This window comes from Hemitrygon akajei, chromosome 3 (assembly GCF_048418815.1).
Source record: "Hemitrygon akajei chromosome 3, sHemAka1.3, whole genome shotgun sequence".
Taxonomy (NCBI): domain Eukaryota; kingdom Metazoa; phylum Chordata; class Chondrichthyes; order Myliobatiformes; family Dasyatidae; genus Hemitrygon; species Hemitrygon akajei.
Genome location: NC_133126.1, coordinates 194,898,243 through 194,911,500, shown reverse-complemented (window position 1 = coordinate 194,911,500; position 13,258 = coordinate 194,898,243). Strand labels below are relative to the sequence as shown.

General features: G+C 44.0%; 2 protein-coding genes across 6 annotated transcripts in view; one reads left to right on the top strand and one right to left on the bottom strand.

The window, feature by feature from the left end:
* The window catches only part of sec62 (SEC62 homolog, preprotein translocation factor), a 44,668-nt gene extending 32,396 nt beyond the window's left edge, over window positions 1-12,272 (top strand). The window contains exons 5-8 of the mRNA XM_073041669.1: window positions 2,985-3,080; window positions 6,858-6,918; window positions 7,111-7,230; window positions 9,810-12,272. Coding sequence (XP_072897770.1) covers window positions 2,985-3,080; window positions 6,858-6,918; window positions 7,111-7,230; window positions 9,810-10,249 — 717 coding nt within the window. The 3' untranslated portion in view covers window positions 10,250-12,272. The remainder of the gene's footprint in view (window positions 1-2,984; window positions 3,081-6,857; window positions 6,919-7,110; window positions 7,231-9,809) is intronic.
* The window catches only part of LOC140725773 (NAD kinase-like), a 111,529-nt gene that overhangs the window by 9,079 nt on the left and 89,192 nt on the right, over window positions 1-13,258 (bottom strand). The window lies entirely within an intron of this gene.

The window sequence follows — 13,258 nt, the reverse complement described above, 5'->3', positions numbered from 1 at the left end:
AGTAAAGATTTTAAAAGTGATGTACCGGGTGCAGTGTCTAATTTCAGGTATTGTTGAGATAGATTTATAAACTCTGAACCCTTTCATGGAGTCTCCCAGTGTGCATTTGGTCACTATTGAGTGACACATTTTGCATTTACAAATTTCAGGTTTTGATCTGAACCTCCGATCTACCTTTGGGCTTCGATCCGGATCTCTGGCCTTTGGGCTTCAATCCAGATCTCTGATCAGCTTTTGGCTTCGATCTGGATCTCCAAACGGCTTTCAGGCTTCGATCCAGATCTCTGATCAAACTGTGGGCTTCAATCCGACCTCTGATCGAACTGTGGACTTCAATCCAGACCTCCAATCAACTTGTGGGCTTCGATCCAGACCTCCAATCATCCTGCGGACTTCGATCCAGACCTCCTGTCGAACTGTGGACTTCAATTTGGACCTCCGATCAACCTGTGGGCTTCGATCCGGAGCTCCGATCAACCTGTGGGCTTTGATCCGGACCTCTGATCAAACTGTGGGCTTCTATCCGGACCTCCGATCGGCCTGTGGGCTTCGATCCGGACCTCCTACCGAACTGTGGGCTTCGATTTGGACCTCCGATCGAACTGTGGGCTTCAATCCGGACCTCCGATCAACCTGTGGGCTTCGATCCGGACCTCCGATCGGCCTGTGGGCTTCGGTCCGGTCGGTCTTGCAATCGGCCTGTGGGCTTCGGTCTGGACTACCGATCTTTCAGCTTCGATCTGGATCTCCAATTTACCTTTGGACTTTGATCTTCAGTATTGACCTATGATTTGCTGATGATACTGGATTAGACCCTGGATGAGGGCCTTAACTTAAGGCCTTGAACAACAGACTAGCCAGTGACTGGAACCAAAAACTAGACCTGAGTAGTTGGGACTTTATTCATTGGAGGGTAAGAGAAAAAGTGGTGATCTTATAGAATTGGAGAAAATCATCAGGGACGCAGAAAGGGTCAAAGTGCATCTTGTTCTCATGGTTGGGTTATCAAGAACTAGAAGGCAGCAGTTTAAAGTGAGAGGGGAGAGATTTAATTGGAACCTGAGAGGCAGTATTTTTACCTAGTGGATGATCGATAGATTTATATTATCAGGGTACTGGAATGAACTGCTAGAGGAAGTGGTTAAGGCAGGTACAGTATATTAACATTTAAACTGGGGTGGGTACATGGATAGGAAATGTTTAGAGGGAAATGGGTCAAACTTGGGCAAATGGTACCAGCTTAGAGGGGCATCTTGGTTGGGCTGAGTAAGTTGGGCCTGAGGACCTGTTTCCCTGCTAAATTGCTCTATGACTTTTTTTGTATTTGCTTTTCCAAAAATGTTCATATTTTAAATAAATAGCTATTAATATTTGGGCAGGCTGGAAATCCAAAGCAAAACAAAAAAGTAATACCTTTAGTAGTTTTGTGATGTTCAGCATGAAGAAACGTTCAGTGTTTTAAAGGTTTGGCAGTTCTCAAGACTGCAAGTTTTAGGATGGAAATTCCATGCAAAATAATTGAGTGTTCTTCGGAATTAAGGTATGAGCAGAAACAACTCAGTGCTGACCCAAGAGCCTCAGAACAACAACTGCTGTTCCATGATCCTTCAGCACTGAAATGGAATATCAGCAGTACCAACCATTGAAAGATGGTTGGTCTAGTTAAATTCCGAACTGGAAGTTGGGCAGAACACCCCACCACCACCACCACTCCTGGGGAAGTGTTTCTGTACAGTACCTGTCACTGGTACTGAGAGGAAATTGAGAGCAAAGGTTAGATGTTGTGGAGGACTTCAGAGGCTTCTGGTAAAATGGCAGCCACCTGTCTGGATCCAACAAATGGTTGGACATTGGTAATATAAAATACAGCAAGTCCAGTTGATTGGTTCATTGTCAAGACCGATGGCAGGAGGAGCTCTGTGGCCTCAGTTGTTGAGCAGACCAGACCCTCATGCGGCAAGCGCATTAGAATCCGTGCTGGGTTGATGGCTGGCTTCTGTGGGTGCTGCTCTCCTGTATTTGCTTCCTGGAGTTGCCTGCGGCTGACCCAGCACAAGATGAGAAACTACTGCATGTTTGTTCTTGTAGAAACGTGGCTGCAGGACAACATCCCATACACTTCCAGTCTTCAGACCATGCCACAGGGACTTGTGCTAATACTATTTTTGTGAGTATGTATGCTATAACTATATGTGCTGTGTGTGACTTTATTTACTCTGCTTTGCACCTTGGACCTGGAGGATGTGTATGGTTGAATAACAATTTAACTTGAACTTGGTACAGTTCAAGACTTAAAACTGACCCATTCTATAACATAGACACACCTAAATACTTGTGATTGTCCCATCCAGTTTTTTTATTCTTATGAAGCTTGATTGTACACTTTTAAGATCACTCAGGAGTTCTTTACCATCAGAAAAAGATCTGATTGAGGTGATTAAAATTATTATACAAGCCCATGTTGTCTAATTAACCTACTAACCCATATGCCTTCGGAACGTGGGAGGAACCCAGACCATCCAGAGGAAGCCCACTTGGCCGCAGGGAGAACATACAAACTCCTTATAGACAGCTGCTGGTACTGATCCCACCGTAGTAGTGTTACACTCACTACACTACTGTGCCGCTATATAATTATAGTAATTATGAAGATGAAGTTAGAGAGTTAAAGTGCCAGACCTGACAAACATTTGGAACACTAATTCAGAATATTCTTTAAGAAATTAAGAGGAAAAGTTGGCTGAATAATAGTGGTGCGATTGTGGTATTTGTGAACAGGCATTGCTGGAATAATTAGCATTGATGAGTTCAAAGCACATGAGGAGGAGTGGCTATGTAGAGTATAAGTGATTTGACTGGAGGACAGTTACTGTGAAGCATTTACTTATTAGGTCCGTTTTCATTCTGGTAATTCTTTGCACTTTTCCAAACCTGACCCTCACAGCTACAGGATAGTACATGAAACTGTGTCTTTTTTTTAAAAGGATGAAGCTCCAGGAACACCAAAGAAAAAGAAGGAAACTAAAAGAAAATTTAAACTGGAGCCACATAATGACCAACTTTTCCTCGATGGAAATGAGGTAAAACAAAAGAGATAAAAATGATTAGCCTTATTATCATATGTACATTGAACCATACAGTAAAATGTGTTGTTTGCTTCAGTTATGCATCAATGGCCACTGCAATTGGCAAATCAAATGTTGCTTTCAGTGCCAGCATAGAATGCCCACAACTTACTAACCCTTACCCTGTTACCCTGACTGGGCATATTTGGAACGTAGGAGGAAACCGGAGCACCCGCAAGAAACCTATGCAAACATAGGGAGAATTATGTACAGGCGGCAGTGGGAATTGAACATTGATTGCTAGCACTGTAAAGCATAACACTCACTGTTTCCTACTGTGCCACCCTGGTAATCATCAGTCGTAGAAGCTTTTCCAAGGAGGCCTGTCTTGTTGCCCTCTGTGCGGATGATGGTATGTAGTACGGTCCCATTGATACAGGGCAATGGCCCAGAGTAATGGTTTCTGACATTTAGTGATGATCACGGGGACTCTTGTGTTGCAAGGCAGCAGCTATAATGGATACGGCACTGAGCTCCCCATCTTTAAAATTAAAAACAGCTTCTTCCAAAGCCCTTTCCAAGCTGGTGACCAATGGTCAGAGGTCATCAGTACCTCTTGCCCCACTAAGCAGGGTCACAGCTTAGTTCCATTCTGACCCCAGCAAGGGTCATACACATCCTCTAGCACTGGAACCTGGTGCTAACTCTGATCCTTTAGTCCCCAAGATTCTTTTTAATTGTAAAAATGGGAAGCTCAGTGGTATATCTGGTATAGCTGCTGCTTTGCAACGGCAGAGTTCCAGCCTCAGTCTTAACATTGGGTACTGTCTCTGGGCCTTCCTGCAACAGCATGGGTTTCCTCCAGGTGCTTCAGTACCTGCAGTTTAGTGCACTAACTTGCCCCAAGTGCGTGGGCGAGTGGTATAATCTGGCGACGTGGAGGGAAATAATGATAATGTGGAGAGAATAAACAATAATGGAATTAAAGGTAGACTTTATTTGTCAGGTATACATCGAAACATCAAGTCAACTTTTATTGTCATTTCGACTATAACTGCTGGTACAGTGCATAGTAAAAATGAGACAAATGTTTTTCAGGACCATGGTTTACATGACACAGTACAAAAACTAAACTGAACTATGTAATAAAAAAAAAAAGAGAAAGCTGCACTAGACTACAGACCTACACAGGACTGCATAAAGTGCACAAAAACAGTACCGGCATTACAATAAATAATAAACAGGACAGTAGGGCAAGGTGTCAGTCCGGGCTTCAGGTATTGAGGAGTCTGATAGCTTGGAGGAAGAAACTGTTATATAGTCTGGTCGTAAGAGCCCGAATGCTTCGGAGCCTTTTCCCAGACGGCAAGAGGGAGAAGAGATTGTATGGCGGGTGCATGGGGTCCTTCATAATGCTGTTTCCTTTGCGGAGTGTAGTGTAAATGTCCGTGATGGCGGGAAGAGAGACCCCGATGATCTTCTCAGCTGACCTCACTATCAGCTGCAGGGTCTTGTGATCCAAGATGGTACAATTTCCGAACCAGACAGTGATGCAGCTGCTCAGGACGCTTGTCAATACAACCCCTGTAGAATGTGATGAGGATGGGGGTTGGGAGATGGACTTTCCTCAGCCTTCGCAAAAAGTAGAGACGCTGCTGGGCTTTCTTTGCTATGGAGCTGGTGTTGAGGGACCAGGTGAGATTCCCCGTCAGGTGAACACCAAGAAATCTGATGCTCTTTATGATCTCTACCGAGGAGCCTTCAATGTTCAGCGGGGTGTGGTCGCTCCGTTCCCTCCTGAAGTCAACAACCATCTCTTTTGTTTTGTTCACATTAAGAGACAGGTTGTTGGCTCTGCATCAGTCTGTTAGCCATTGCACCTCCTCTCTGTAAGCTGACTCATCGTTCTTGCTGATGAGACCCACATCGGCGAACTTGATGATGTGGTTCGAGCTGTGTGTTGCAGCACGGTCGTGGGTCAGCGGAGTTAACAGCAGTGGACTGAGCACGCAACCCTGGGGAGCCCCCGTGCTCAGTGTGATGGTGTTGGAGATGCTGCTCCCGATCCGGACTGACTGAGATCTCCCAGTCAGGAAGTCTAGGATCCAGTTGCAGAGGGAGGTGTTCAGGCCCAGTAGGCTCAGCTTTCTAATCAGTTTCTAAGGGATGATTGTGTTGAATGCTGAACTAAAGTCTATGAACAGCATCCAAACGTATGTGTCTTTTTTGTCCAGGTGGGTTAGGGCCAGGTGGAGGGTGGTGGTAATGGCATCATCTGTTGAGCGGTTGGGACGGTACGCAAACTGCAGGAGGTCCAGTGAGGGGGGGCAGCAGGGACTTGATATGCCTCATGACGAGCCTCTCGAAACACTTCATGATGATGGATGTAAGTGCAACGGGACAGTAGTCATTTAGGCAGGACACTGAAGACTTCTTCGGCACGGGGACGATGGTGGCGGCCTTGAAGCACGTTGGAATGGTGGCACTGCTCAGGGAGATGTTGAAGATGTCAATGAGAACATCTGCTAGCTGGTCTGCACGTCCTCTGAGCACTCTACCAGGGATGTTGTCTGGTCTAGCAGCCTTCCGTGGGTTGACCCTGCACAGGGTTCTTCTCATGTCGGCCACAGAGAGACACATCACCTGGTCATTCGCAGGAGGGGTGGACTTCCTTGCCGCCACGTCATTTTCCGCCTCAAACCGGGCGTAGAAGTTATTCAGTGCATTTGGGAGGGAGGCATCACCTGCACAGTCAGGTGATGTTGTCTTGTAATTGGTGATGTCCTGGATGCCCTCCCACATGCGCTGCATGTCGCCGCTGTCCTGGAAGTAACTGTGGATTTGCTGGGCGTGTGCACACTTTGCCCCTCTGATGGCTCGGGACAGTTTGGCCCTTGCTGTTGTTAAAGCTGCCTTGTCGCCTGCTCTAAAGGTGGAGTCGTGGGACCTCAGCAGCGCACGCACCTCTGCGGTCATCCATGGCTTCTGGTTGGCACGTATAGTGATGCTCTTGGACAGAGTAACATCATCAATGCACTTGCTGATGTAGCTGGTCACTGATGCTGTGTACTCCTCTAAGTTGGTAGAGTCGCCATCGGTTGCAGCCTCCCGGAACATGTGCCAGTCAGTGTGCTCAAAGCAGTCTTGAGGAGCAGAGATGGCTCCTGCTGGCCAGGTTTTCACCTGCTTCTGAACTGGTCTGGAGCACCTGACGAGCGGTCTGTATGCTGGGATTAGCATAACAGAGATGTGGTCTGAGTATCCGAGGTGGGGGCGGGGCTCTGCCCGGTACGCGTCGGGAATGTTTGTGTAAACCAGGTCCAATGCATTCTCCCCCCTCGTTGCAAAGTCCACATACTGATGGAATTTGGGGAGCACTGACTTAAGGTTCGCGTGGTTAAAATCACCGGCGACAATAAACAGACCATCAGGATGTGCGTTCTGCAGTTAGCAAGCGGTAAAATGTGTCATTTGTATCAATTCAAAGCAGCAAAAATTGTGCTGGGCAGCTTCCAAGATTCAGTGAGATTAGACTTATCACTTGTACAGTGAAACATACGATGATTGTGTCATTTGCATCCTCAGACCAACACGGTTGGTCCTAGAGGAAACCTATGCAGTCACAAGGAGAACATACAACTCCTTACAGAAAGCAGCAAAAATTGAACCCCTATCGCTGCTCCAACACCACCTGATCTGAGTAGTTAACAGCATCTTTGTGCTTTTATTTCTGTTCTTCCAGTGTTTGGAGTGAATACTCTGTCTGTCCATTTCTGTGATTTTGTTTTGCAGGTTTATGTGTGGATTTATGATCCTGTTCATTTCAAGACGTTTGCAATGGGACTGGTATTAGGTAAATGGTTCAAGGAGCCATCAGGCACCATAATTTACGTATGCTTAATTACCCCATTCATATCTTCACCCACCCTCTCTCCCCTGTGCACTGCCACCTTACCCCTCCCTATTTTGCTCACTTGCTCTAGTGGTCTTTCTTGACTTCAGAGTAGGGCTGGACTAACGTTCTGTGTGTTTGGCTGTTGAACAGTTATTGCAGTGATAGCTGCCACACTTTTTCCATTGTGGCCTGCGGAGATGCGAGTCGGTGTTTACTACCTCAGTGTTGCAGCAGGCTGTTTCGTGGCCAGCATCCTCCTCCTTGCAGTGGGTGAGTGAAGATCTGCATTTGATTATTTTCCACCTTGCGCACCCATGCTAACTGCTATGGCACAACAGCAAAGCAGTAGTTAACGTTCGCTATAGCACCAGTGACATGCATTCAATTCCTGCCGTCTGTAAAGAGTTCATGTGTTCTCCCCATCACCATGTGTGATTCCTGCAGGTGTTCCAGTTTCCTCTCACTATCCAAAGATGTATGGTTGAACTAGTCACAGGGTGTAATTGGGCACCTCAAGCTCATTGTTCCGGAAGAGACTGTTATCAAGTTGTATCTTTAAATCAAACAAATTAATGTGACCCACTGTAGATTGGGAGATAGCTTTGCCAAGCACCTACGCTCCATCTGCCAGAAAAAGTGAGATCCACCAGTGGCTACCCATTTTAATTGCACTTTCTATTTCCATTCCAATACTGCCGTGATGAGGTGACACTCAGGTTGGAGGAACAGCACCTTGTATTCTGTCTGAGTAGCTTCCAACATCAATTTCTAGATGGCACCCCCACCCCACCTTGCCCCTCTCGCACCTTATTTCCTTGACTGCACATCGCCTCCCTCTGGTGCTCCTCCCCCCTTTTTTCTCTTCCATGGCTTTCTGTCCTCTCCTATTAAAATTCTCCCTTCTCCAGCTCTGTATCTCTTTCACCAATCAACTTCCCAGATCTTTACGTCACTCCTTCCCCTTCTGTTTCACCTATCACCTTGTGTTTCTCCCTCCCCTCCCCCCACCTTTTAATTTCACTCCTCATCCTTTTTTCTTCAGCCCAAAATGTCAACTATACTCTTTTCCATAGATGCTGCCTGGCCCGCTGAGTTCGTATAGCATTTTGTGTGTATTGCTTGGATTTCCAACATCTGCAAATTTTCTCGTTTATAATCATTACACAGCTGATTTATAAGAAGTAAATTTAACAAGATTACAAGCGCCTGGAGCATCAGAATTTGGAATTCATTCCCAGTGTCCTCTGTAAGGAATTTGTACATTCTCCCCAGGACCACATGGTCTTCCTCCAGGTGCTATGCGTTCCTCCCACATTCCAAAGGTGTACCAGTTAACAGGTTAATTAGTCATTGTAAATTTTCCTGTGATTAGGCTAGAGTTAAAAGTCAGGGTTGCTGGGCAGAAAGGCTGGAAGGGCCTATTCCACGCTCTATCTCGAAATGAATAAATATATGATTGAAATGTGTGCAAATAAGACTAGTATGATGGATGAGTGGGCTGAAGGGCCGATTTGATGCTGCATGACTCTGTAAAGATAGTCTTAAGAGATCAAGCAGAAGCTACAGCATTTTATATCACACTCCTTTCAGGATGTCCTGTATTACAAAATAGTATTAAAATTTGTCATTTTTATTGTGATATAGGGAAGGTAAAGCCACTGACCACAGATCTGCTGTACGATGCCACTCTGATCATGAAAGGATAACCTCATGATTTTAGTAGAGAAATAAGTTATTTTTGGCCAGGGAGAGGACTCCATATTTCTGAAGAGCACCGTATTGCATGCAGTTTTGGGCCCCTTGTCTAAGAAAGGATGTACTGGCATTGGAGAGAGTCCAGGGGTTCACAAGAATTATTCTGGGAATTAATGGGTTAATGCATCAGGAGCATTTGATGGCTCTGAGCCTGTACTCGCTGTTTAGAAGATTGACAGAGCAATCTCACTGAAACCTATTGAAGGACTGGATAGAGAGGCTGTTTCCAGTAGTGGGGGAGTCTAAGACCAGAGCAGACAGTCTCAGATAGAAGGTCATTCCTTTGGAACAGAGATGAGGAAGAATTTCTTCAGCCAGAGGAAGCTGAATCTGGGTAATTCATTGCATTAGATAGCTGTGGAGGCCAAGTCATTGGGTGCATTTCTAGCAGAGGTTGATAGGTTCTTGATTGGTAAGGTGTCAAAGGTTATGGGGAGAAGGCAGGAGAATGGGATTGAGGGGGGAATAATAAATCAGCCATGATTGAATGGCAGAACAGACTTGATGGGTGAAATGGCCTGATACTGCTCCTGCATCTTATGGTCATAGCATATTTTCTCATCGTCATCTCTCTTGGCGCTCCTTCTGCCAAGGTTATTAACTCTCGAGATTTGGCTATCAGTGCTGAATTTTTTAAGTTGGCCAAGTGGTTTCTCATTGACACACACCCCCCCCCCCCCCCCCCCGCCAAATGACTTTTTAAAGAAAGTACAGCTTAGGAACAGGCCCCCCATCCACAATGTTGTGCCAAACTAATTAAACACACCCACCAATCTTATCTCCTTTGCCTACACAATGTCCATATCCCACCATTCATCTGCCTAAGAGCCTCTTAAATACCACTGACACGTTATTTTTTGCGTTATGGCAGTGCAATATCTTAAAAAAACTGGAGGAACAACTGAGGTAGCTCACAGGTTGGCACATTGTTCATTCAGAAATCTGGTGGTGGAGGGGAAGAACCTGTTCCTAAACTTTTGAGTGGGAGTCTTCAGGCTCCATTAAATTTTGTGTCCGGGATGTGGCTTATCTTTTGGTAATAGTGTGACTTTTATGACTGATGCTTATATATTCATTTCTTCAAATCCTTGCAGCTCGGTGCATTCTCTTCCTCTTAATCTGGCTCCTTACTGGCGGCCGCCACCACTTCTGGTTTTTACCAAACCTGACAGCGGACGTTGGCTTCATAGACTCCTTCAGGCCCCTATACACACACGAGTATAAAGGGCCTAAACAGGACTCCAAGAAATCTGGCGAGGAAAAACAGCCACAACTCAGCGAAGAGGAGGCAAAGGAGGAAGAAGACGACGACTCGGGAGCAAAGGCGGCAGTGGCAGTAGGGAGCGCAGCTGCAGAAAGGGTGTCAGACACGGACAGTGACCGGAGGGATGATGACTGTTCCCAGCATAGCAGCGGTAATGGGAATGACTTTGAAATGATCACTAAAGATGAACTAGATCAGCCCACAGACGACGAGGATGAGGAAGAGGAGGAGGAGGATGACGAGACACAGCCACTACACACTAAGTCATAGAACAGGGACAGTTCCATCTCCGGCAGTCAAGCACAAGGAGCTGATGGTGGAGACAGTTCCACATTGTTGGGGACATCTGGTCAATTCTGGATGCCACAGATGAGAAATTGTGAAATTTAAAACTGCATGATAAGCATAGCATTTTAAAATTGTCCCACTCAAAACACAATGTTCAAAAGCCACTACATTTTGGTGGAGTTGGAGGGAGTCATAGAATTTTCCTCGGTGCTTTGTTTCAAAGGCTATGAATTTCCCATCACAAATATGACCCATTCAGTGGTCTGAGAGAAATTCACAAAGCTGTTTGTCCATCCTTGCTCAGCAGAAAGAACTAAGAGGTAAAATCTCAGAGCCATGGTTTGAAATACCCACATCCCTAGCATTATAATCTGCTCTCTAGGCTCAGTGGACTTACCATCTTCACTCAAACAGCAAATTAACATGTTGCCGTAAAGCTGGAAGATGCTATCATTCAGGCAATCAACATCGATGCAGTTCTTTGAGGTCTGGAGAATGTGTGGGTGCCAGATCTTCTTTGAAAGGTCTCCCAGTTTTGCCACAAGTTTGACCAGTAAGAGTGCAAATCTGGTGCTGTCTTTGGTGGTGGGAGTTCTGTTAAGAAACAGAAAGCTGAACCAAAATAGAAAAGTCCGTTTCTGTTTAATAAGCTACTGAATCTAGCAACAAACCATTAAATGTGTGTTCGCTACATCAAGCAGTCCTTCCATTTCAGTTAAAATTTAACATCTTTACTGTTATTGTCAATTAATAGAAGCAGATGTTCATTTTTCAACTGCTGTGGATGGAGTTGGTTAAATGTATGCAGAAACAATATTTAAGTATTGCCTTTATAATTAGGAATAAATAAAATGATGCTTGGGCTATGCAGAATATGTGATAATTTCAGAAGTTTAGGTTGTGTAGCCAAAGAATTTCTGTCCCTTCAAAGCATGAGATTAGTGAGTGGATGTAATTATTCTCCAACATCTATTAGTTTTAGCAGTGAGGAGAAGAAAGTTTAGGAAGTGCCAATTCAACTTGGCTATACAAAATACTCCTCCTAAAAATGATGCAGAAATGATTTTGAATAGGGTCTAAGTTTCAGCTAAAGTAATACTCAACTGGCTGTAATTTTCACATTGCATATAATTTTTATCAGACAACTGGAGTTGTAGGCTTTAATGTAGTTTGGGAGGACAGGAAAAAAATGAAACTCTTACACAGGAAATCCTGATGCCATTGTGAATCTCATTGACCCTATTACTCAATACATCCTTTTGCAATAGAATTTCAAACGTCTTTATTGATAATTAACATATTGTTCCTTAATATCCCTTCAACTGCAACACACACAGCCAGCCAATTAGAAATGTTAAAAATGTTTTAGTCAGTTTCAAGCCTTCCTATATCCATTAGACCTCTGACACTTTCCTGGTGGCTGATGTATTGAGTTAAATGTGGAACTTAATTAGTCTCCAGCATCTGTTTGTCGTGCGGTATTGAACTGAGCTCTGACATTTCACAGAGTAATCTGAACATGGACCACATAACTTTGAAGTTACTGTTTAATTAATTAAACTATAGCACAGAAAAGAAATACTTGGTAGTGTAGGAATTTTCTATATTCATATGCTTTTCCTAATGAAATGATAAAGCATTTTTTTTCTCTGTTATCACGTGTCTTTCTTGGAGAAAGATTTGCCAGCGTGCCAGTTGTTTTTCTGGTAGTGAGTATGAACCTGCTCTCAAATGGTTTTTTGAGTATTCGTACATCGTATAGTGTAGCTCTTGGCCAGTGCTCTTTTGTGTGTATTGCAGCAGCAAAGAGAGAGAGAGAGAAGAGTGAGAGAAAGGGAAGTGCTTGCTCCTTGCTCTTGTTCAAACCCAGTTATGTCCATATTTGGATTGCTATATAATTTAAAGATTTGTCTTTATGATTACTGGAACATTATTTAAACAATAACTGTTTAGCTATTTGAGGAATTAAATGTATCCTTTAATGCAATTAAAAAAGTGAAACAGTTGTGTGTCTCTTGATTTGCCTTTTCATTTTAATTCTAGAAGAAGGGTCAAGTAAAAATACTGGTTTTTAAGCAAAGCCTGTGACCATCTCTAAACTCTGATCCAAATCCTGTCCACATAGAACTCTAGAAATGAACTTTGAGGTGTTATTTTTAAATAATTGATAGAATAACCAATTCTGAAATTAAAATGGAACTGCACAATGTTGTGAAGACCTTTCAACCAATTCCAAGATCAATCTAACTCTTCCCTCCCACATAATCCTCCATGTGTCTGTATCAGTGTCTCTTATAGGTCCCTAATGTATCTCTCTACCACCACCCTGGCAGCATGTTCCACTCTGTATTTAAAAGAAAAATCAACTTCTGACATCCCCCTATACTTCCCTCCCTCCATCAACCTACAATATTATGCCCTCTTGTATTAACCATCTACACACTGGGGGGGGAGGGAAGAGTGCTGGCTGTCTGATCAATACCTCTTATCATCTTGTACACTTCTATCAACTCATCTCTCATTCTCTATCACTACAAAGAGAAAAGTCCTAGCTCACTCAGCTTATTCTTGTAAGACATGCTCTCAAGTCCAGATAGCATCCTGATAAATCTCCTCTGCATTCTCTCTAAAGCTTCCACATCCTTCCTTTCATGAGGCGACCAAAACTGAACACAATACTCCAAGTTTGGTCTAACTCTTAATAAAGCAAGGCAGAAAAAGTTATTCTGACTAATTGCAATGAAGTGTTAGAAGCAAATTGGTAGCTTACAAAAATAACTTGAATAATATGTGGGTAAGGATTGGGAATGGGTCTAATGCCTGCTTTCTGCTGTAAGATGCTGAAAGCCTTCATCACAAAATTGGGGACAAACAGCACAGGATTTTCCATACTTAAGTAATAAGGAACTGTTTTCCTTTTGATGACTGAGATTTCTATCCTATAACTAAAGCAGAGCTTCTGTGACTAACTTCTTTCTGCGGATTATTTCC